The sequence below is a fragment of the Diprion similis genome, chromosome 4 (genome assembly GCF_021155765.1).
Source record: "Diprion similis isolate iyDipSimi1 chromosome 4, iyDipSimi1.1, whole genome shotgun sequence".
Lineage (NCBI taxonomy): Eukaryota > Metazoa > Arthropoda > Insecta > Hymenoptera > Diprionidae > Diprion > Diprion similis.
This window is the reverse complement of record NC_060108.1, coordinates 19,840,112-19,862,037: the sequence shown is the minus strand read 5'-3', so window position 1 is coordinate 19,862,037 and position 21,926 is coordinate 19,840,112. Positions and strand designations below refer to the sequence as shown.

Sequence of the window (21,926 nt, the reverse complement as noted above, 5' to 3'; positions counted from 1 at the left end):
TATATTTTCAGCGAAAAATCGGAGATGAGGGAAGGCAGAAAAATAAATTTCAAAAAAACCCCGAGGGGCCTTTCGAATGAACTTTTTCCATGGTAGGACTGCGTGGGCGACTAACGATAAGAATAAGTAGTCGGGCATTCGCTTGCTACTTAGCCGAGTCGAATTAGGATTTGACATAGAAAAAATTGTACGTAGCGATTTTCCTTCGGAAATCATCGTGGCGGCGAAAGGGGGGGGGGGGGGGGGGGGGTACTGGCAGTCTGCATTGTGGTTTTCGGGATTCGCACCCCGTTGTTTCAGCCGCCATATTGAATTTGAGGTCTTAATCGAAATTTTTTGAAAAAAAAGTACCAAAATAGTAGGAAATTTAATACCAAAGAATTTTGGTAATGTTGTATAATTATCTCGTTTATTTTCAATTTTACACGAAAAATGGCGATCACCATAGTTTTTTTTATGATTGGAATTAATTTTCCTACCATTTTCATACACATCAATTTTTTCCCTATAGGATCGATATTTATCGATTAAGACCGCAAATCCAAGATGGCGGCTGAAGCAATGGGGTTACGATTCCCGAAAACCGAGATATAGACCGCCAGCGACTCCCCCCCCCCCCCCCCCCCCCCCCTCCCCTCCCCCTAACGATTCCCGATGGCAAATCGCTATTTACAATTTTTTTTTTCATGCCAGTCCCTTTTTTCGTCCAATTCGCTTGAGCTAAGTCTCGTCGCATCGCGTCGCGTCGCACTCGGAGTGCATGTATAGGGAGCGAGAGAACTCAGATTGTGAGAAGTCTGAGAAGTCTGAGAAGTCTCGGCGCGAGTTGCGCACGCGAGTTGCGCGTCGGCCGCTTTGACACTGCTAAACAAAAAAGCTGTTCGGGTATTAAATCGGCGAGCCGCTCTCTCCACGCCAGTTCTCAATCGTACGTACTTCGCGATGGGTGAGAGCCGCGCGACCGTCTTCGGGCTCCTTGGAAATATTTGTTGAGGATAGGCGGTGGCGCGTATACCTATACCTATACCTATACCTGTACCTATACCTATACCTATATCCACGAAACACACACCCAAGTAAATAAATACGGCCTCTTTATTTTTAAACAAATTCATGTTCAAAACGAGGAAAGAAAAATAGTAAATACTTAATGACCGATAATCGGGCCGCTATTAATCATTCGGTATAGTTCTCCTCGATGCGCGTGTGTCTCTCTGTGTGTGTCTGTGTATGTGAATACTTTGTGTGAGTTTCGTTCGTTTTTTTTTTTTTTTTTTATTTTTTATTTAAAAAAAAAAAAGGAGAAATTGTTTTGTTCTTTTTCCTTTTAGAATTTTTCTTTTTTTTTTTTATCTCTTCTTTCTTCTAATTTGTAATACAAGCATTCCTTATCGTATTGCTGTGTACACTTCGATCATCCGTACTTTAAATGGAAATTTTATGAAATTTTCATCGTCGACTGTTGTAATATAATTTTAAGATTTAAAGAAATATCTATATATCGATCCATTAATCGGTCTCGTCTCTATAGATATATTTTTCATCAAAATAAATATCTTCTTCGCTGGTAAAAGTGATGAAATAAAAATCATAATAATATCTACGTTGTAACGTCTAATCGATAAAAACCACCGTTTGTGTAGTACGTGGACACTTATCTATGTATACATATATATGTATATACTAGATCACTCTCTTCGATATATTTGATAGAATTTTTTTCACTTCGTCAAAAATAAACACATACTCGGACATACGTGTTAACATATCCGTAGGGTGCTTGCATTTAAATATGAATATTATATACATGTGTATATCTATATATGTATATATATAGGTATAGATCGGTGCTAAACAACACAGCCTGAGTCACGTGCTTCGATTTGTGCATTACGTTTATATATATATATATATTTATAACAATAACATCAACGAAGAAAAGAAGAAACAAATATAATAACGCAAAACACGACAACGAATTATTGATGAATAACAATAATAATAACAATAATAACTAAATAATATTAATAAACCATAATACCTGTGCTGCTGTTTAAGAAGTTCATACAATTAAAATATACATCCCCTATTTTATATTGCAGTGAAGTTCTTGTTACATGTAAATTAAAGAAAGTGGTGGGAATTGACGTTTAATATCAATAACAAAAAAAAAAAAAAAAAACAAAACGAACAATGACGGCGATGCTGGTTTCCGTGGCGGAATTGTCCAACATTTTCTCCGTCCTTGCAGTCTTGATATGCTTCTGCGGGGTCATCCTATTTATCATGAGGTAAATACTGTCGTAATTACACAATTTATTTATTTATATATGTATGTATATTACAACTGCGCGTCATTATTATCATTGTAAGTATGTATTCCGAGTATCGTTATGAAAATTATTACGTTTTCTATTATGCACCACTATTGATATATGCATATGCGGTCATATGATAATTGAAATCGGAATATTAAATTTCTTAAATTGCGAAACAAAGGATTGGCAAAAAAAAAAAAAAAAAAAAAAATACTTGGCAAGTGCCTGAGTGTTACCTTTACATATGGATTGAAACCAGAAAACTTGAGAGAAACTCGCGATTGAGATTCTTTTTCAACGTCTATATATATATTATATTTCTTGCGATTCGTTTGAACAGGAAATATAATACGTTGTTAGTAGTAGGTAGGTAGGTACGTACGTAAGTAAAATATTAAGGTAGAAATTGAAATCACTTACTTTTATGGGTATTGAATGCAATTTTAACGACCCGATACGACCTCGCATGACGATGAATTCCCTCCGGGCATTCGCGAGTATGTATCATATAAATGATATTTAAATCAAGAAGCCGCCACATGCAAGATGTTGAAGTAAAATATGTATGGAGAAATAAGTACGTGGTAGGATCTGTTTCCTCTTTACGTACTCCGTATGAAATCTACCTGACACAAATCTCGATGTAACGGGACTTGATCGGACGTAGATTTACAAAAAAAAAACAAAAAAAAAAACAAAAAAACCTCTCTCGTCATCGGAGTTCCTCGCGTAACGTTCATTCAACTTTTTCTTTTCTCACACATCAGAGTAAATATTTATATTTTCTTCGTTCACCCGTTATAATAATATTACTAATTTTATTATCGCGAGCAGATGCTAAGCACAACGGGCGAATGAATGAACGAACCAATGAGTAAATTCTGTAAGTGGAACACTTACCTATAATATGAGGCAGCAAAATATTGGCGGCGGGGTGCGGTGGAGAGGGGGGGGGGGGGGGGGGGGGCAGTATTTTGAAAATCAATAGCGACTTTGAAGTAGTCAAGTTTTAAAAATATTAGTACATTTTGCCTTGTTATGATGAATTATACTGAATTACGGACATTCCTGCAATTGTGAAATAACAGTTTTCCTAAACATCAATCATTATATCATAACGTTATTAACTTCAGCTCGAACTTCAGCCTCATTACTTACTGACTGGTGTCACTGCCCGAATAACGAGTGACGCGGTTTTATATCCTGATGGAAAAACTCTCATGATGAATTATATCTCTCATTACTGTCAGACAGTCAGTCAGTAAGTTTCTCTGAAGGTACGTAAATGAAATTTTGAAATCTTCCTCGATGGCAAAAGATCTAAAGTATTGTGACTTGATTAAATTCGAGTCTAGAAACTCAGCTTGAGGATAACAATCAACATATTTTTATTTTTTTTTATTTTTCTTCTTTGTTGGTATGGTTAGCGGTAGTTTGTCAAAGTATTTCGAGATTTCCTTTCCTTTTTCATCTTTTTTATCCTTGGGAATTTTTTTTTTTCTCCTCATTTCTCGTAGTCCAAGTGCAAACCGTCATTGAACGATTCAAAATGATGGCATAAAATGATTTGAAAAAATAAAAGAAAAAAAAACTTTCTTTCATTCTGAGTCTTGCGTGATAATCTTCTACGTCGGTATTCGGAATCAATCGGTCTTTCGGAAAAGCAATTAATCGCGGAAGGGTTGTTTAATAACGAATAAAACCTAATTCAGATCAATCTAATCGTTTTATCGATCGGGACGACTATTTTCTAGTTACATACCAACAATTGTTTGTTTTCGTTTTTAACATGGAATCGTGATCGTGAATTTGAATGTTGTTAAACATAATGATATTTAGATTCCTCTCGTATATTCATGAATAGTTATACTGACAATGAGAAGGTCGTGTTTTACTTTTATATTTACATTCGGAATCGAGAATCTGTGTCAAGCTCCGTACGTAACGTGCCTCTCAACTCCACGTTTTGCCTACATGCGCGCACACACACACACACACACACACACCTATATATCACATGTGTTATACGCATACCTACAACACTTCTCTATATATACATATATATGTACCAAGCGACGTTTCCACGCTCCACATCACATGCATCATACATGTACGCAGAGACTCGCAACGGAAATATGAAAATAATATTCTCACCTTTATGCGAAATCAGACTCCTAATGCGTCTACTAATCGTAAGTTTTCTTCTCGTCTGCTTGTGGTCTTTTAGCACACGAAAGAAAAATTCAGTCTCGCTAATAAAGTTCGTCCCTGCACAGTAATAATACACATACATGTAATAATACGCATGTATGCAGCTAAATTTTTATCGATGATTTCAGGCTTCTTGTTTTTTTTTTTCTTGTTGTTGTTGTTTTTTTTTTCATATACCTGCAAACATACAATCTAATCGGCTTACCTGTAAAACTGTCCCCCGCATACAGCTATGATAGAGGCACACTGATTTTCTTTCCAGGTCAATGCTAGACCTTGAATTGAATGAATGGAAGAGAGCCTCTCGACGCTGTGTCTATACCCATGTATGTAGTACACATGGTGTCGAGCATGGTGTTTCATTTTTTTAACGCAGTGAGAGAAATCTACCGGCAATTTGGAACGAGGATCTCGAGATTCCGGGTAAAGATTACTCGACCTGTATACGGCTGAAAAAAAAAAAAAACGTTGAAAAGCTCAACACTATATGTAATTAGTTATTGATCCAATTCTTTTTTTTATACGTTAGTCGATCGAATTTTTATATCTTTCCAAAACGTGATCGGTGGGCGGCAATTACTATTGTTGTTGTTGTTGTTGTTGTTGTTGTTGTTATTATTATATTTACCTGTTCGTAAATACGGAAAAGAAAGCTTAATCTTTGGTGTAAATACTTGTTTTTTTTTTTTTTTACATCTTTTGTGTGTGTATACTTTTTCAAAGTATTTTAAACCTCCGAGAGATCTGACATAAAAAATCAGGACTTCTTCTCAAAGTGTTGACTACATTATCCATAATCTTACAGTCTTACAGACCTACGTTTATGTTCTCGTGTTCAATTAAAAAATTTTATCGCAGAGGATCGTGAGGTTAGGAAAAAATAAAAGTAAATGATTAATCAAAGATTCCACACCTGCAGCAGTATTTCATATTGCGAAAAGTTCCGTTGACATATTATATATATCTTCAAGTATCGAAATTCACGTAAAGTATCTCAAATACAAAAACAGGTTTAACAGTCCTATACTATATACACGATTCTGTACAGAAACACTCTAACGCATTTTCATTTGACGGAAAAATAAAGAAATGGCACGGATTCTACGAAATCGCAATAGTAAATTCGTGGAATTCATGCTATTCCTTTATTTCTACGTCAGCTGAAAATGCATTGGAATGTTTTTGTTCAGAATTGCGCATAGAATTTGACTGTCAAGCTCATCTTCGCGTTCAAGACACGTGAACTTTAATAAGCGTTTATAATTGGTAGCTTGAAAAAATCGGTGTTCTTCATCGTTCAAGTATGTATTTACCGAGGTATTTATGATGCAATTTTTTCTTCCTTTTTTTTGTTGCATTTTGCATTTGGGAATTTTTTTTCTTCTAAAATTAATATGCGGATACGTAACTAAGTTCACTGCGTTATATTGTCGTTCAACAAGTAATATCGTATTTGTGTAATATACGTATATATATATATATATATATATATACGTCTTGTTATGCTTGGAAAAAAAATTCACAACCTAAAGACTAAAAGAAAAACTAGAAAAATAGTTCAAAACTCTGTTCATAGAAACTCAAATTTGTATAAATTTCCCTGAAACTCATAGACTGAATTGAAACTTTCTGAATTATCAATCAAAAACTGTTAAAATTTGCAACCATTGGAGGTTGACGATTAATATCTTTGAAACGCTTAATTTAATCGATAAATCATATGAGACCATTTTTGTAGAACAGTTAATTTCCTAAAAAAATATGGACTGCGCATTTCATAAAAAAATTTTTTTAACGAGTTATAAAATTCATGAGCAAAATAGAAATTTTTCTTAAAATAATATAAAACTTAAACCTTTAATATCTTTTAAACGGTGAGGTTTACGGAAAAATTATAAGAGACCTTTTTTGTAGAGCGTTCAATTTCCTACAAGGATATGAAAGGGGATATTTTTTAACGAACATTTAATAGAGAGATATAAATTTTCGTTTCTAATACTAAGGAATAAATGGAAAACTATAAAGCGGAGAACCTTCCTATCAAAATTAAGAGCTCGTATTTGGTGAGTATTTTTTAGAGGTGTATAGCAACCGGTTTTTCCAGAGTATAAATTGAAAAAAAAAATTGTCGGTTTTTTTTGACCCACCCTAATGTGCATACATAATAATTATATAACAGGGATGCATCGACAAGGATGTTACAATTTTTGTTAACGTTCATTCGTGATCCTTGGATTATTGCAGGTTGATAATATATATATATATATATATATATATATGTGTGTGCGTGTGTGTACATATACACTCGTGATATAATACGACCTGATGAAATGAAGTGATTAAGTTATCGATTTTTCAAATCAATAGTTTTATTAAATACGCATTACAGTTCTAATTGCACTTAACCTTGTTCCACACGATTCAATAATTGGTATGCCTAATCTAAAATTAATACACATGATTTTTGTACGCTTCTATGGACGTGTACTTATGTCTTATATTAGAAGAAACCTACGTTCGTCGTCGTCGTCACGGGGTATGTAAACCGAGTAAGATAATGAAAAATTATTCAATTGCACATCGTTGTGTGAATTTGTTGTCGCAATACGATTTATCGCTCTGTATACGTATAAAAGGGTTCCCCAATTTTTTAATTATTTACATGACAATTGTAGTTTTGTACTATTTATGGTACATCTATTAAAAATCTTGTGACTTTTTTTTTTTTTTTTTTTATTCATATAATAATAGTAATGATAATAATATTATTAATAATGCGCAGTGCAGAGTGCCGTGTCATTTCTTGGAATAATTTATTTCCTCCTTAGCTATGTTTTAAAATAAAGCAACAGATCTCAAAAGTATTGTATCGGCATTACCTGTACCAGTACACTGTATGATAAGGCGGTAGTTGGTTTACATGAAATAACTTGACGAGGAGATGAGGAGATAAGAAAACATGTTTAATCGCGTGATTGCCTTTAAAATTAGAAGAGAGACTGCAATGACGGATAGACTGCTGCAAAGCATGCGAGAGAGCCTCGTTTGCGCCGATTAGTCAAATTGACCAATTTAATTCGTCACAACCGGCTTGATTAATTTTAAGAGGGAAATTTTGTCGTCTCGTCATTTTATTTATTAAGACGAACTCGGTTGCACGAACAATGTGTCTGTATGATTTTGCAGCCGCATATATATGTATATATATATATATATGTATATAATATTATATACTTTTGTGTCATACTTATTTCATGCGATATTGCTGCGTGTGCTTTATCTCTGCAGTCCAACCGGACGTTTCGTGGATGATACATACAATATACATGACATATATGCATATGCGCGTATGTACGTGTTAGTAGTCTTGTGAATTGTTGCAACAGCAAAGGGAAAAGAAAATAAAAAATTTCAAAGAGGAACGAAAAAACAATCGAAACTTTTTGCCTCGTGTGATATAAAATAATTATATGTATATATATATATATATATTTATTATAGATAGAAGAGAAAAAAGTTTCGATTCAATTCTCCGACTTAATTCAGGTCAGATTTATGAACTTGTTATCCACTTTGTCCTTCAATTGTACAGATCATTATACCGTTATGCAGACGTCGTTTGGATACGAACGCTATTAAAGTTTATGTTATCGCTATGCACGAGCTGCGGTGCAGCAAATAGAAGCAACAGCAACAGCAACAGCAAAAGCAGCAGCAGCGACGAAGCCGGCTCATGTAGGCTTCCGTATCATTTCTTACTCACGCGAAACTTTCCTGGAGCTAGATGACTATTTAATATTCGATTATCCACGTATACTTTATGCATCCTCCTAACCTATCCTCGTATTAAACTGTATGAAATTTAGAAAGTTCGGAAAATTCGAGAAACCGATAATCTTTATACTACATCACGCCGGACGCGTGGAATGATCGAGAATTTTCGAATACGTATGGATATATACATATACATATATATATATATATATATATATATATATATATGTATAATATAATGGTATAGAATTACGAATGAATCAGCTAATTCATCAGCACTTATTGTAAATAATAAACAGGCCCTGCAGGCTTTTCTGATTATAAAATTTTATTTTTCCTTTCCGTGTGTATGCCTACAAACAATACGACGTTGAGTTATTAGGTGTATAATCACTCATTCCACCGCACCGATATTTTATACTTTAACATTTCGCGATTCTCTCTCTAACTAGACTCTCTTTTCATTGTCATATTGGAAGAGAGTTGAGTTGAGTTGAGTTGAGTTGAGTTGAGTTGAGTGCATGCTCTTGAAATCACTGCGTGTCAAAACGAATATCCTGAGAGGATTTTATTACACGAGTGTAGAGACTTATCGAGTTAGTGCAGATGGAAAGAACTGCGCTGAAAAATACGATTTTTATTGGCAGATCAGGCGAATCAATGCGTAGACTTATAGACTCGAGATCGTAACTGACGCACGGGCTTTCATTTATTTATTTATTTATTTATTTATTTATTTACTTCTTACTTAACGACGGGCGCGGCATCATTATAGAAAAAAATTGTAATTGAAAAAAACTTTTTCTTTCAAGTCTTTTCAAAGTCAATTTACTGTGAGTTTTAATAAGTTCGTACGTAAACGTGTTCCTGTATTATTCAAAGATTGCGGTTGCTAGATAGAAAATATATTCTTAAATGATCTCCTACGATTCCGACAATCAAAAGTTGAGAAAACAGAAGATAGTCGTTTGAAAAATATTCAGAAATAGTAATTCCGCCTATATACGATGATGATGAATACGAATGAAACAACATAACTATTATGATATAATTGAAATTAATCGGGGCAAAGTTGAACGACACAAACTGTCGGCAATTTAAGAAAAGATTTTTCGTTATTGGAACGTTCGAAATGATTGAACTCTGGTGTTTTTCATCCGGTTCTAATGTTTTTGAACTCATTTTTCTCGCTAACCCGGATTACTACGATTTATCTGAAAAACATTCAACGAATATTTATACATTTTTAATATACATATGCTTATAACGTATTTAATTATCTATATACATATAAATTGTTGGGAAACATCTGTTCTAACGATGTTGAACAAATCTATTTCTATTATCTACCCTGCACGACGGAAATGACTATATTTGTAACTAACGTTACATTAGAATCGGACGATAAACACAAGACTAATTAATTTATCTTGAATTAGCCTTGTTTAAATTATAAAAATATTTTCTGAAATTTTTGATGCCTCAGTTTGTGACATTCTCTCGAATATTTTCAGATACGTTCAACTATTGTGTCGTGCAGAAGAGATGTTGTTTCATTTATCTTCACAGCATTCATCGACGCCAATAATTACACTCTTAAGAATTTTTTCAACTTTTCTTTTCGTTCATCCCGACTTTTGACTTTGGCGGTCTTGCATATTTATTCCTAAAATGACTTGGAGGTAATATTTTGCACTCGTGTACCGATAAATTCATTTGCGATGGTGATTTATATTTCTCATATATTTAACATGACGTGCATTGCCGAAGGCGCGCAATTCTCGCATAAACAATCGCACCTTCGCGGCCCTGAGAGTCTGTCTCTTATTTACGCTTGTATAAGCCATTCGGGGATCGTTTTGGACAAACCCGCGAAGTCGAGGAGGTCGCGGCTTTCGAAGTAATGGTGGAGACAAAAAGAGTTAGAGTGAGAAAGCGAAAGAGAGATGCCAGCAAAAGCTGTCAACAAATTGATGACAAATATTAACGTAGTCAGATAATCAAGTATTGGATAAAAGAGATAAGGTATCTATAACAGTACGCTTCCTTCGTTTCGTGTCTTACAAATTCCGGGTTACAAAAATAATTTTACATCATCATGTTACAGCTTGATTCAAACGCCATTCAAAATCTATGAACTCTAATATCCTCATATTTTTACACAAATTCTCCTCTATTTCCGGTCAATTTATGAATGTTATATACATTTTGTACAGTCTCGTTAAATTTGAACTACAAAAATACAATTGATTATTAAAATGGTTACCGCTTTTTCATTATTCGAATGCTTCTACATCACGATATACTTACGCTCGTTAAATTTTATCTATTATATGCCCAGTCAGGTAGGAAAAATCGCGATTTCGTTGATACAAATGGCCGGATTTTGTGTAACTAATTTTCATTGAACGTTACATATTTTTATTGCTTGCACGAAACAGCGAGGCGTCGATTTAAAAGAGATAAAACACGTGTGTATATATAAGATAACATTTCGTGTTCAAAGTGTTCAAACGTACTCGGTTGTTTACCGATTACGAATATCTACAAAAGGTATATATATATATATACATACATACATGCGTACGTAGGTAGATATATCCGTCCTGCAATTGTTGCATTCATTCGACACGTCGCCTCGTTAACTTTATATAGCATATAACTATTTTGTGTAATTTGTAAAATGCAAAATGGAATTGCGATGGAATAATTTTGCTTATAACAATGACGCGCGTGATTGTTTTTGCGCACGCGGGTTTTGCGACACAAAGAAGGGGGGTATATAGTATATTATTATGTTGTATATATACGGCACGTTTGCGCACGTCCGCATCGTACAATGCAAGTATATTTTCATCCAGCGCTCGGAGCGTCTGCCTGTCTGATGCTGTTACGCACACACAGCTTTCTCGAGGAGATGATAAGAGCTCGTTTCTTGACCGATGTGCAAATGACGCATCACGTTTCGCCTACCATATATATATATATAATATTATATCCATACAAAAAGAAAAAGAAAAGAAAACTAATTTGCATTTAGCAGACATGAAATATTTTCTGTTTGAAATAATGAAATTGGAGTATGATTAATTAATTGATGCAAATTTGTATTCATGTCTTTTATATATCTATATATATATATATATGTATATGTAGGTATATATATATGAGATTCGAGTGTGATTCATTACTTTAAAACAGAATATTTCATGTTTGACTAATTCAAATTCGTTACTTACACGTTCGTAATATATAAGAATGACTAAATTCCGATGCGGCATCTCTAAATCTTTAAAGGACAGAGCTCATTCTTCAAAGAGTTTATTTTTTTACGTTAAACTATAGTTTTAGGTGGTTTAGAGTTGATAAAAAGTTCAGTAACTCGCTTTTTGTTTTATCTCCTTGTCATAATCCGAGTCGACTCTTTATTGTTACTTAACTAGTTTCAGTATTTAATTTACTTGTCACTTTTTTTTCTTACTAATTATCATTTGTTTAAGGAAACAAATTATGATTAATTGATCTTACGTAGGTATACAAGTCGTATGGGATCAACGAAACTACGCTATTCTATATGAAGAAAAACTATGAAAGATTCAGGTTCTTAAAGAGATCCTTTAAAACAATCTATTGTGATTTATAATCGTCATTATTTTAGAGCTCACTTCTTCTTTCAATGTTGAAAAATTCATACGACCGTTTAGCAATCCATCAGAATTATCATATTAGCCCGAAGTCACATTGTTTTACGTCAGAGATTCGTATTGATAAATCGCTGTTCAAATGCCGCATGTAATATATCTGCTGCAAAAACAACTATAGGCACACGTAGTGCTAAAAGTGCGTTGGTGTGTGTGACGTAATACGTTGTAACCATGGCAGTGCTATGTTGATTAATCTCTGCAAGGAATCACGGCTGTAACAATTGTAAATGTCGTGTATAAGATCAATTTATTCATTCCGAGATTCATTCGATATTTTTCTGGGTATAACATTGATCCACAATAAAATAAAAAAATGGCAAAGGACAGTTTGTGTACGGAAAATGTTGAATAGACCTTAAAATTCAACCATGTAAGTATGTATCCGGGTATTACTCATGGAAACGTGAATTATTTTGTTTAAAAATACAAATTATAAGGTCAACTTATGATAAATTGTTCAAGTGGGGAATAAGGATAAAAAATATTGTGATTATTTATCATACACCTGAAAAATCGCAGATGATAAAGCTTACTGACATTATATCCTCGGTACAATCAGCGAAAAATTTACAGGCTAGATTTTATTTTTATACGGTTTCATCTCTCGTTTTCAATCGAAGCTCTGCTAACGCGGTTGAAAGGAAAACTATCTTTGAACTAAATTTGAAAATTTATTCACGACACGAAGTGAATCGGGACCTTATCTAAATTATATTTTAGAGAATTTTTATTTGGAGTAGGTTTTATAAGATTCTTTCTACTTTTTCTCAATCCTCGTATTTCACTTCTCTTTTTTTCGATACCTTCATTCCGCATCTCTTGCAATTTAACGATGCTCATGATCAATTTGGAAACGGGTTGCCTATATTTTTTTCTATTTCATTTTGTAGACGTTTGAAAAAAGGAAAGCCAAAATCAAAGAAAATCAGACGTGACTAAGTAGCTCCGTTTTACGGTAACTTTATTTCTTAATACATATATATACGTAATATATATATACTACACTCATTCATTTAAAACATTCATTCATACTATCTAATTCTGGTTTCTATTTTTTCTTCTTTTTTCATTCGGAGGTCCTTCGTTTACAATGATTTACGCCACGCACAGCAATATATTTATCCACATTAGTACGTTGATAAGAAGTTTGCATAACAAAATTTTCCACAATCAAGAAAAATGAATAGTTCTTAGTTGTCGTTACTACACAGTCCTAAATACTATTTTCATTTTTAACATAACCGAAGAATATACGTATACAGTTTCGGTTACAAAACGAAAATGAGTTTTGTGGGTAACTTTTAACCAGCAAATCTACCAGGTCTTAATGTTTTTCTTCATTCCGGTCATTTAGTTCTACATTTTCCTGTACACTGCTGCGACGCTTTAATGCCGAGGATTTATCTAACCCTTTCAGTCACAGAAGCTTCTTTTTTCTTTTTCTTTCTTTTCTTCTTATATTCCATGCAAAATCCTGATTTTTTTTGCATTTTCGCAACTGAAAGGGTTAATTGAAAAATACCGTACTTGACATTTTCTATTACTGTATACATAACTATGAAAGATTGAGATTCTTCTGAATGGGTCTTTTACACATGATTAAAAAAAAAAATTTTCTTCCCTCTTTGACGCTTCAGGAATATGATGGTACTTCGAGTTCACGGGGATGACCTGATGTTCGGAGGTGGTGGCGGCGTCCTTCCTCACGCGCCTCGAATACCCCAGATGAAGATGATGAAGGTTCACATACCGTTCACCTTCAAACTCCACGAAAGCTTCAGAAGCACGTATGCCGGTGAGTTTTTTATCGATCAATAAAATATCATTCTTCTGTTTATACATATACCATTTTTTGATGATGATAATGATATATATGATGATGATGATGACAATGATCCAAAAACTTTGTAGACAGAGTGAGAGAGAGAGAGAGAGAGAGAGAGAGAGAGAGAGAGTGGGAGAGTGGGAATTTCAGAATTGCGAAATAAAAATATCTGCTAGCAAAAATTTGCATATAATTGTTGCTTACGTGCAGATATGCTTTTTTCAATTTTTTTTTCTTATCCTATTTTTTAAGAGGCACTTATCACATCGGGAATTCCAGTTTTTTACATTCAAGCCTTGGCCTATCATCACTGTTATACCTATTTAGTCTGTTGACTTTGCATTCTTCTCAGAGAGTTCCCTCAAGTATTATGAAAAAACTTACCGTATATCTTTAATTTTCTTATATATTTACCTACATTGTGGTTAGGATATATATACATACACATCTTCGTTAGCTTAGTTTACCTAATAGAATCGTATATGGCAAGAGAAGATCTCGTGCAAATTTATCTTCAACTTTTGTACAGTCTTGACGAAAATTTCCGTTGTTCGACAATTTTTCGATATTTTAAACAAACTAAAGAAAAACGAACAAAATAGTAGACATTTTTTATTCGATTGATGATATTGTTATGCAGTCTAATTCGGTTACAGCTGTGAGCGAGATACAGTCATAAAATAGCGGCGATGTTTGCTGTGCGTTACTGTACCAACACTTAATTATTATACATAATTAGAAAATAAAATTTATACCAACAAGACTCCGTAGTTTAAAACGTGCGGTATTCCCCGTATGATTAATTCAACATTCGTAGTAATATATGAATATACACGAACTTGAGTCAATTTGAAAAAAAAAAAAAAAAAAAAAAAATTAATCCTTTCGCAGCCGTTGAACCTTCTCGAAATGAAAGTTTCGCGATAATACCTATATATACGTATACGGTGCATGCATGTTACTTATAATATTTGCAATGTTGATGCAAAATCATTACATTTTTTTTTTTTTTTCTTACGAAATTAGTCACATTTTATCGCCAACTGCAACACATATTTGATTATACGTATATTTAATCGGAAAATACGTTGTCTTGCTGTATTCTTGACAGCTTGTTTATGAAAATTGGACCACTTACGTATTCATCTATCTACATAGTCGATAACATATATCTATATATTTATACTCGTATATAAAATTAATTTTGATGTCGAAACTATTTCACGAAAAGAATGAAAGATGATTATTACAAGCCAAGATGATCGTGATAATTATAAAAGCGTAAAACGGGACATCGTTAAATTGTTTTTCCTTAATGGTTAAAAACAAAGCAAAAAAAAAAAAAAAAGTCGAACTCGTATCAAAACAAATGTAACGAGGCTATAGTCACCTCAGTTTATCTCGATATAATTATTGCATTTATGCTGCTGAAAGTTTTATTTCGAGAAATTTATTTGGAAACGGGGACACGGCGGGTTCTGTTATTCCGTATGTTTAATACAATATCTAGACGATGAAATATTTCACGATTTATTCACTCGCGTATATATATATATATGTATATATATATATATACCTGTATGATATTTGAATTTCAAATTAGTCAATGACGAGTTATCATACGATTTATATTAGCATACAAGAGTGTATTTTTTTTTCTTCTTTTTCTTTCTCTTCTTTTGTTGCTTCTCTGAAATTGAATGTTATTATATATCAACTCTGATTTATTATGTGCATGTAATATATCCCGAAGCATCGTGTTACCTTTGTTTTTTCAATCTGTTTCAACTAATTTTCCACACGTATTTCTCGGACGTTATCTGATATCTTATTGTATCGATTACATACTTTGTTTTCTTTGTGTTTTTATACCCGAAATCGTAAACATCGTCGATTTGCATGTATTTGTATTATAAATGTGTTTAAATGGAAACAAGTGGTTGCATTTATTTGTCATTTGGAAAATTGCGCAGCTGGTGAAGACTCGGGAAGTTTATCGCGCTTCAAGTCAAGTGTATAATTAATAGTAAGAACACTTGTGGCTGAAATATTAATTTGTTTTTTTTTCTTCTTCTGCTTTTATATATTTGAAGTTATTTGAAGTCTCTCAATGTCGCTTGAAGTACGGATTCATTCAACTTAAGAGACTTGAAGACATTTCAATTAACCTGAAGTGAATTTATATCTGCGTTCGAAATTGCAAGAAGTGATGTTTAGATAATTGAGTTCATACTACTTCGTACGAAATCACTTCAAATCTTGCAATTCTGGATTCAGATGCCAGAGTGTGATTGATTGCACTAAATTATTGGTTTCGTGGCAAGGAATTCCAATATTGCATTCGAATCGTTTTGCTTATAATATCAATCAATAGAGAAAATAACAGAACGGATTATTGAAAATAAGGTAATTTTAAGACCAAGTCGTTCGCGAGGTGAACAAAAAAAATATCGAACACGAGGTTTTCGAGTTATATACTGTTTCACATTCGATTACGTACAACCGAATTAAGGAATCGGGATTGCGATTGCCTGCAGGACTCGGGATCATCGACGAATAACAGAGTAACTCGATTCTCGAAAGCTGCAGGACCGACCGCAACAACGAGAAAAATTCATCGAAATAGCTCAATTGTTTACCTTCAGCTTACGACACTGTAATATTAACGGTTGAAAATGCGACTCACGTTTTCTTAAGTAATCGTAACCCAATTTGGAGCCAACAACCATCGCCAGTTGAGCCTGTCTCAGAGCGCAAAAGTTACTCGTACGATCAGAATCTTGACAGTAAAAATCATTTCGACCGACAAGAGTCCAGAATCCCGGTTGTGTGTAAATATTGTGAGGATGAAAAACTGGTTAGCTAAGACCTACGGTTCATTTGGTAGATGAAATTGTTTAACTGTAATTATGTATTCAGGGTGGCCACACACCTGGAAAATCTAGAAAACTTGGAAATGTTAGGGAATTTAAAAGGGGGCATGAAAAACCAGGAATTGTCAGGGGATTTTTAATTTGGTCATGGAAAAAATTTAAAATGTCACTTTTCTATCGTGGGAATTTGAAATGATTTTTTGAGGTGATAAGTTTACTTTTTTTCATGGAGAAATTTTTTTTTTTTTTACGTTATAATTTTCCTCATTTCGAATTGTATTTTAATCTAATATAGAGTCAGTAAACTGAACGATTTAGATTTCAGTAAATCACTAGAACTGAAAAAATTTCAGGGAAAACTAGATTTCAAGTCCTGGAAAAACTGAAAATGTCATGAAATTTTTTTCCCAAAATTTTGTGCCCACCCTGACTGTATACCTATATGTATAGTAAGGTGTTTTGGAAAAAAGTTTGGAAAGTTTATTATTTTTTTTCCGAAACATGAAGTCCATGTGATATAAGCAGTTTTAATTTCTCATTTTAAACAATCGTTCGGATAAATAATCATGCTTATACATTTATATATATATATATATATATATATGTTTATATTTACTCATTGGCAGAGAGTTGGTGAAACTTTTTTTTCATTACGCAAATAGACGGCGCACCGTTTTTCTCGAGGTAATTGACTCCCGATTTAAATGATGCACATTTGACCCGGGCAGCCGGTCAAGGTAACCTAAACAATTTCATAACTCCGTTGTGTCCGACAATGAGAACGGCATGGCATGGCATGGCATGGCAGGAGGCTAATGTCTCATGACATGCATACCAAATGCCTGATATGTCATGCCTAATTCTGGCCTTATATATTATTATACACAAGACGCACAGTATCGGTGCAAGAAATTCCTTTATAAACGCTTCATTACCTTCATTGGTTTATTATTATTAGTTCCATTTATAGAATAGTGAGAATTTTCGACTAAGTATAATTATAGTGTGATTTATTATATATACACGTTAATTTTATTTTTATATTTAAAATGCATTTTCACTGCAGCGCTAATTCTTTTTAATGCTGACAATGAGATAGTATTGGAATATGGTGATGTAGTCGTATTTTTTTTTTTCCTTTCTTTTTTTTTCTTTCTTTTGTTTGTTTTCTTAAACTCGATTCATAACGTTGTTTGTACTTTTAACATTTATTTTATGTACCGTAAAGAATGTATCTTGAAAAAATATTTCTTTTTATTATTTTTTTTAATTATATTTTTGTTTTCCTCTGCATTCATTTTTATAACTTGCTTTTACTTTACTCGAATTCTATACGATATCAAAAAAATATCCATCGTTATCGTGAAAATGCATCGGGGGGGAAAATATGCGTATTTTTTTAATTTTAAAATAATTTTTAAGGAACTTAGATTTCGAAATATGAGCGTGTTTTGTTTTATTATGGCTTGCCGAGTTTCAGATAATCTCAGAATCGCGAATGAACGCTTTTTCCTCGGCATGAATCGTTACGATAACGTTAGGTACTTACTTTGATGTCACAGGAAATGCTGGTCGGGATTACGCGACTATTTTAAGGTCCCTTGTTTCGACGCTTTCCTGCAATTGGACTCGGCTCATGGTCTTTATTTTACATCCCGTTCGTTCCAAGGCTTTCGACATGCTTTGAGCATACGATCATAGTGTCGGTATGTTGAAGAAAAGAAATAAATTATCATAAAAAATTATCCATTTGGCACCTACAGGTTTTTGAATAGATATAAGTTTTTTTCCACATGTTTCTTTTTCAACTTTTAAATAGCATAAACGTGTGTTTGTGTTTGTGTTTGTGTGTAAACTTTTATTTATCCGTACAGCAATTGTAGTTTTGACTTCCATGTTTTTGACTTCATTGCACAAGTGAGAATTTCATTTCTCTTTTACTGTATTTTACGGATTGTAGTTCAACCTATTTTTTTTCTTTGTTTTGTACACTGTTAGAACAATTTAACTAAACATAATGTCCGAGCAAGTCAATTTTATATTTCTGTTATTTGTTACATTTCTGTTGGTAAATATGCCACAGATTTTTTTAATTTTAACATTTAAGATGTCGTATCAAGATTTCATTTGCAATTTTCTACTTTTTGTTTACTTAGTAATGCATTAAAAAATGGTTAAAACTTTTAGTGCACATGCAGGGACATTTTTTTTCTAACCGTGTACTCGATTTAGTTGGCGATCCGCTGTTTTATGAACATTACATGAAATAAATACAATTGAAACAATCTAGTTCACGTTTTCAGATAGGTTCAATACATTTCCGATTAGTCCTGTTGGAGAAGTTATTTACACAAAATACATTTTAACACTTTCTAAAACCGATGAATAAATATTTAATAATAACTCGACCTGCCTTAAATACGTGCTACCAATTTTTTTTTTTAACGATTCATATTGAACTTTTTTTTACCCTACTTTATCCCGTACGTATATATAATTCTAGACCAACAGGATATCCTAGTAAAGCTGGATAATCCATTAACTTATACGTCAAGGCAATTTTGAGGGACCTTGAAAGGATTTATAAAAAAATCAAACTTACAAAAATGACATACTTATATGTGCCTGGATAAAAAAACCTATTATACATTATATATAAATATAAATGTTAAATATAAATATTATGTAAAGTCGATAAAAAATTAATTACGTCTGCGATCTTACGTCTTACGTCTGACGATAGCGATGCAGGGCAAGTGCGGAATTTTTTAAACGTCTAGCCGCTTGATAGAATTTTTTTTCATTTTTGATATTCCGTTTCATTGACGCAAACTCGTTTAACGAATGAGGTGCGCAGATTATTCTTTTATGCCGAATTTATCTCCGGAGTTTTAAACAACGCATTTATCCACCTGCATATAATAAACATGCAATGTAGATAATTTTATCCATTCATATTTTGTCACTTACCTATTCTTTACGACGACGGTAAAAAAATTATGTTATTAATTACTATTTACAAAACATCTGCATCGTACAAGTAATTCAATTACTCACGCATTTAACAACCTATGCTAACAATGATGTCATTTTTTTTCTTAGTGGGCGACGAAGATTTAAAATCATGTAACGTGTCTTTTGCAATATATAATTATATTGGTTCAGCGATACCTAATTTTAAATTATGTTTACACAGGATGTTTGAGTATTTAACCCTAAATTATTTATTAAATTTACTTGCATAATTACTTCGACATAAATTTTCACTTCGTATAATGGTGGTATAAGAAATTTAAAAACCATCGTCAAATAAATTCAACTATTTTTTAATTTACGCTACTCGAGATATTGTAGATTAACGAATCATTCGTTCTTGTTGGTATATGTATAAAAGTCGTTGGTCACTTTTACGAATAAATTATAATAGAGCAGCGCACTTTATATACATCCATAAGTTGGGAAATATTACAAAAGTTGTTCACGTTTAATCTAGGGCAGGGTGAACGTGTGCGTATTATATAGCCATTTAGTATAGCTATATGCGATTTCAACGCGTTACACTTTGCAAATTGCCCGTGTAACGCACGCGTGCTGCACTAAAATTTTTTTTCCTCTTTTTCTATAAAGAATGCATTTTTTTCTTGTTTATTTTCATTTTCTTTCAAGTGTACAATTTATTCACTCAACAACTACTATATTTTCATTTTTTCTTTTTTTTTTTTTTTATATAGAAAAGAAGCATTTTCGCACAACTTGCAAATCTGATTGCATTTTATTTTTCACTTTATTTATATTATGTGTATTATTATATACATGAATATAGTATGAATTACGAAATTTGCGCTTGTAGCTTTGCTTTTAGCCAGTTATTCGACCGCATTCACCGCTCAAACGTATAATTTTTATTGTAATGGTATTATTGTTATTGTTTAGAAATATTCCTGCATTGAAATAGTGAAATTGAAACTTATATGCAAATGAATTTAAATGAAGTCAGAAAAAATGTGTACTCTTGAATTGTCCTTGATTGTTGATTTGGAAATTTGCATCGAAAAGACCCAGCTCATAAATTTTTGTTGACAACAAACATTTGTGAGATTGTCAATCAGAGCTGTTCAATTCTCGATCATGCAATTATTATGAATAATTCAAAGCTTCTTTTCGTACTACAACATTGCTCGGTTGCAGCTGATATATACCTATACAAATAATAAATGCATATATATATATATATATATATATATATATTAGACTGTACCAAAAAAATTGACTATTTTTTTTTTCTCTTAATATACTGAAAATATTGTTCAGGATACCGAAAAAAGGTGCCTGATAAAATGGGAGCTCTTAATTTTAATACTAAGAAGTGCCTCATCGCGATTTTCTACTTTCCATAAGAATAACATGGCAAAAATGGTTCTTGCTCCTTGCGATTTTTATAACTAGATAACGACGCGTCGTACAGAAAATTCATAAACATGTTTTTGTAGGAAATTGAACGTTCTACAAAAAAGGTCTCTTGTCATTTTACGATAAATCTATTCTTTCAAAAGTTATTTGAGGTCAAACATCAACAAAGGACCTCAAATAACTTTTGAAGGAGTAGATTTATCGTAAAATGACAGGAGACCTTTTTTGTAGAACGTTCAATTTCCTACAAAAACATGTTTATGAATTTTCTGTACGACGCGTCGTTATCTAGTTATAAAAATCGCAAGGAGCAAGAACCATTTTTGCCATGTTATTCTTATGGAAAGTAGAAAATCGCGATGAGGTACTTCTTAGTATTAAAATTAAGAGCTCCCATTTCAACAGGCGCCTTTATTCCGTATCCTGAACAATATTTTCAGTATATTAAAAAAAAAAAAAAAAACAGTCAAATTTTTGATACAGTCTAATATACATACACATTTATTAGTAAATACAAATTTCAATTATATAATCGGTCCGATGTGTCCGTACAAATGTACAAATTTCGATTCAATTAACGATGTTTTGTTCAATTTCAGCCCAATTATCATACATTTGCGTCCAAATTAATGGGGAAATTTCCATTCTTACAAATGTGGCGTGTACCTGACACCTGTATAGAGCAATTAATTAAGCTTTCAGCGTATAATACCTATCGAGAAAGTAATAATCAGAAATATGCATAATTCGAGTTTGAAAAGAATATTGTTTCATCAGAATATTGCGAATCAATTATACGTCATCCCCTTGT

The 21,926-nt window shown here is 32.8% G+C and overlaps 1 protein-coding gene across 3 annotated transcripts in view; it reads left to right on the top strand.

Moving 5' to 3' along the window:
* Positions 1–2,017: 2,017 nt before the first annotated feature.
* LOC124405226 (cell growth regulator with RING finger domain protein 1-like) overlaps positions 2,018–21,926 on the top strand; it is a 54,615-nt gene continuing 34,706 nt past the window's right edge. For all 3 annotated transcript variants that reach the window (XM_046879942.1, XM_046879941.1, XM_046879940.1), the window contains exons 1-2: positions 2,018–2,291; positions 13,645–13,802. In XM_046879942.1, coding sequence (XP_046735898.1) covers positions 2,194–2,291; positions 13,645–13,802 — 256 coding nt within the window. In that variant the 5' untranslated portion in view covers positions 2,018–2,193. The remainder of the gene's footprint in view (positions 2,292–13,644; positions 13,803–21,926) is intronic.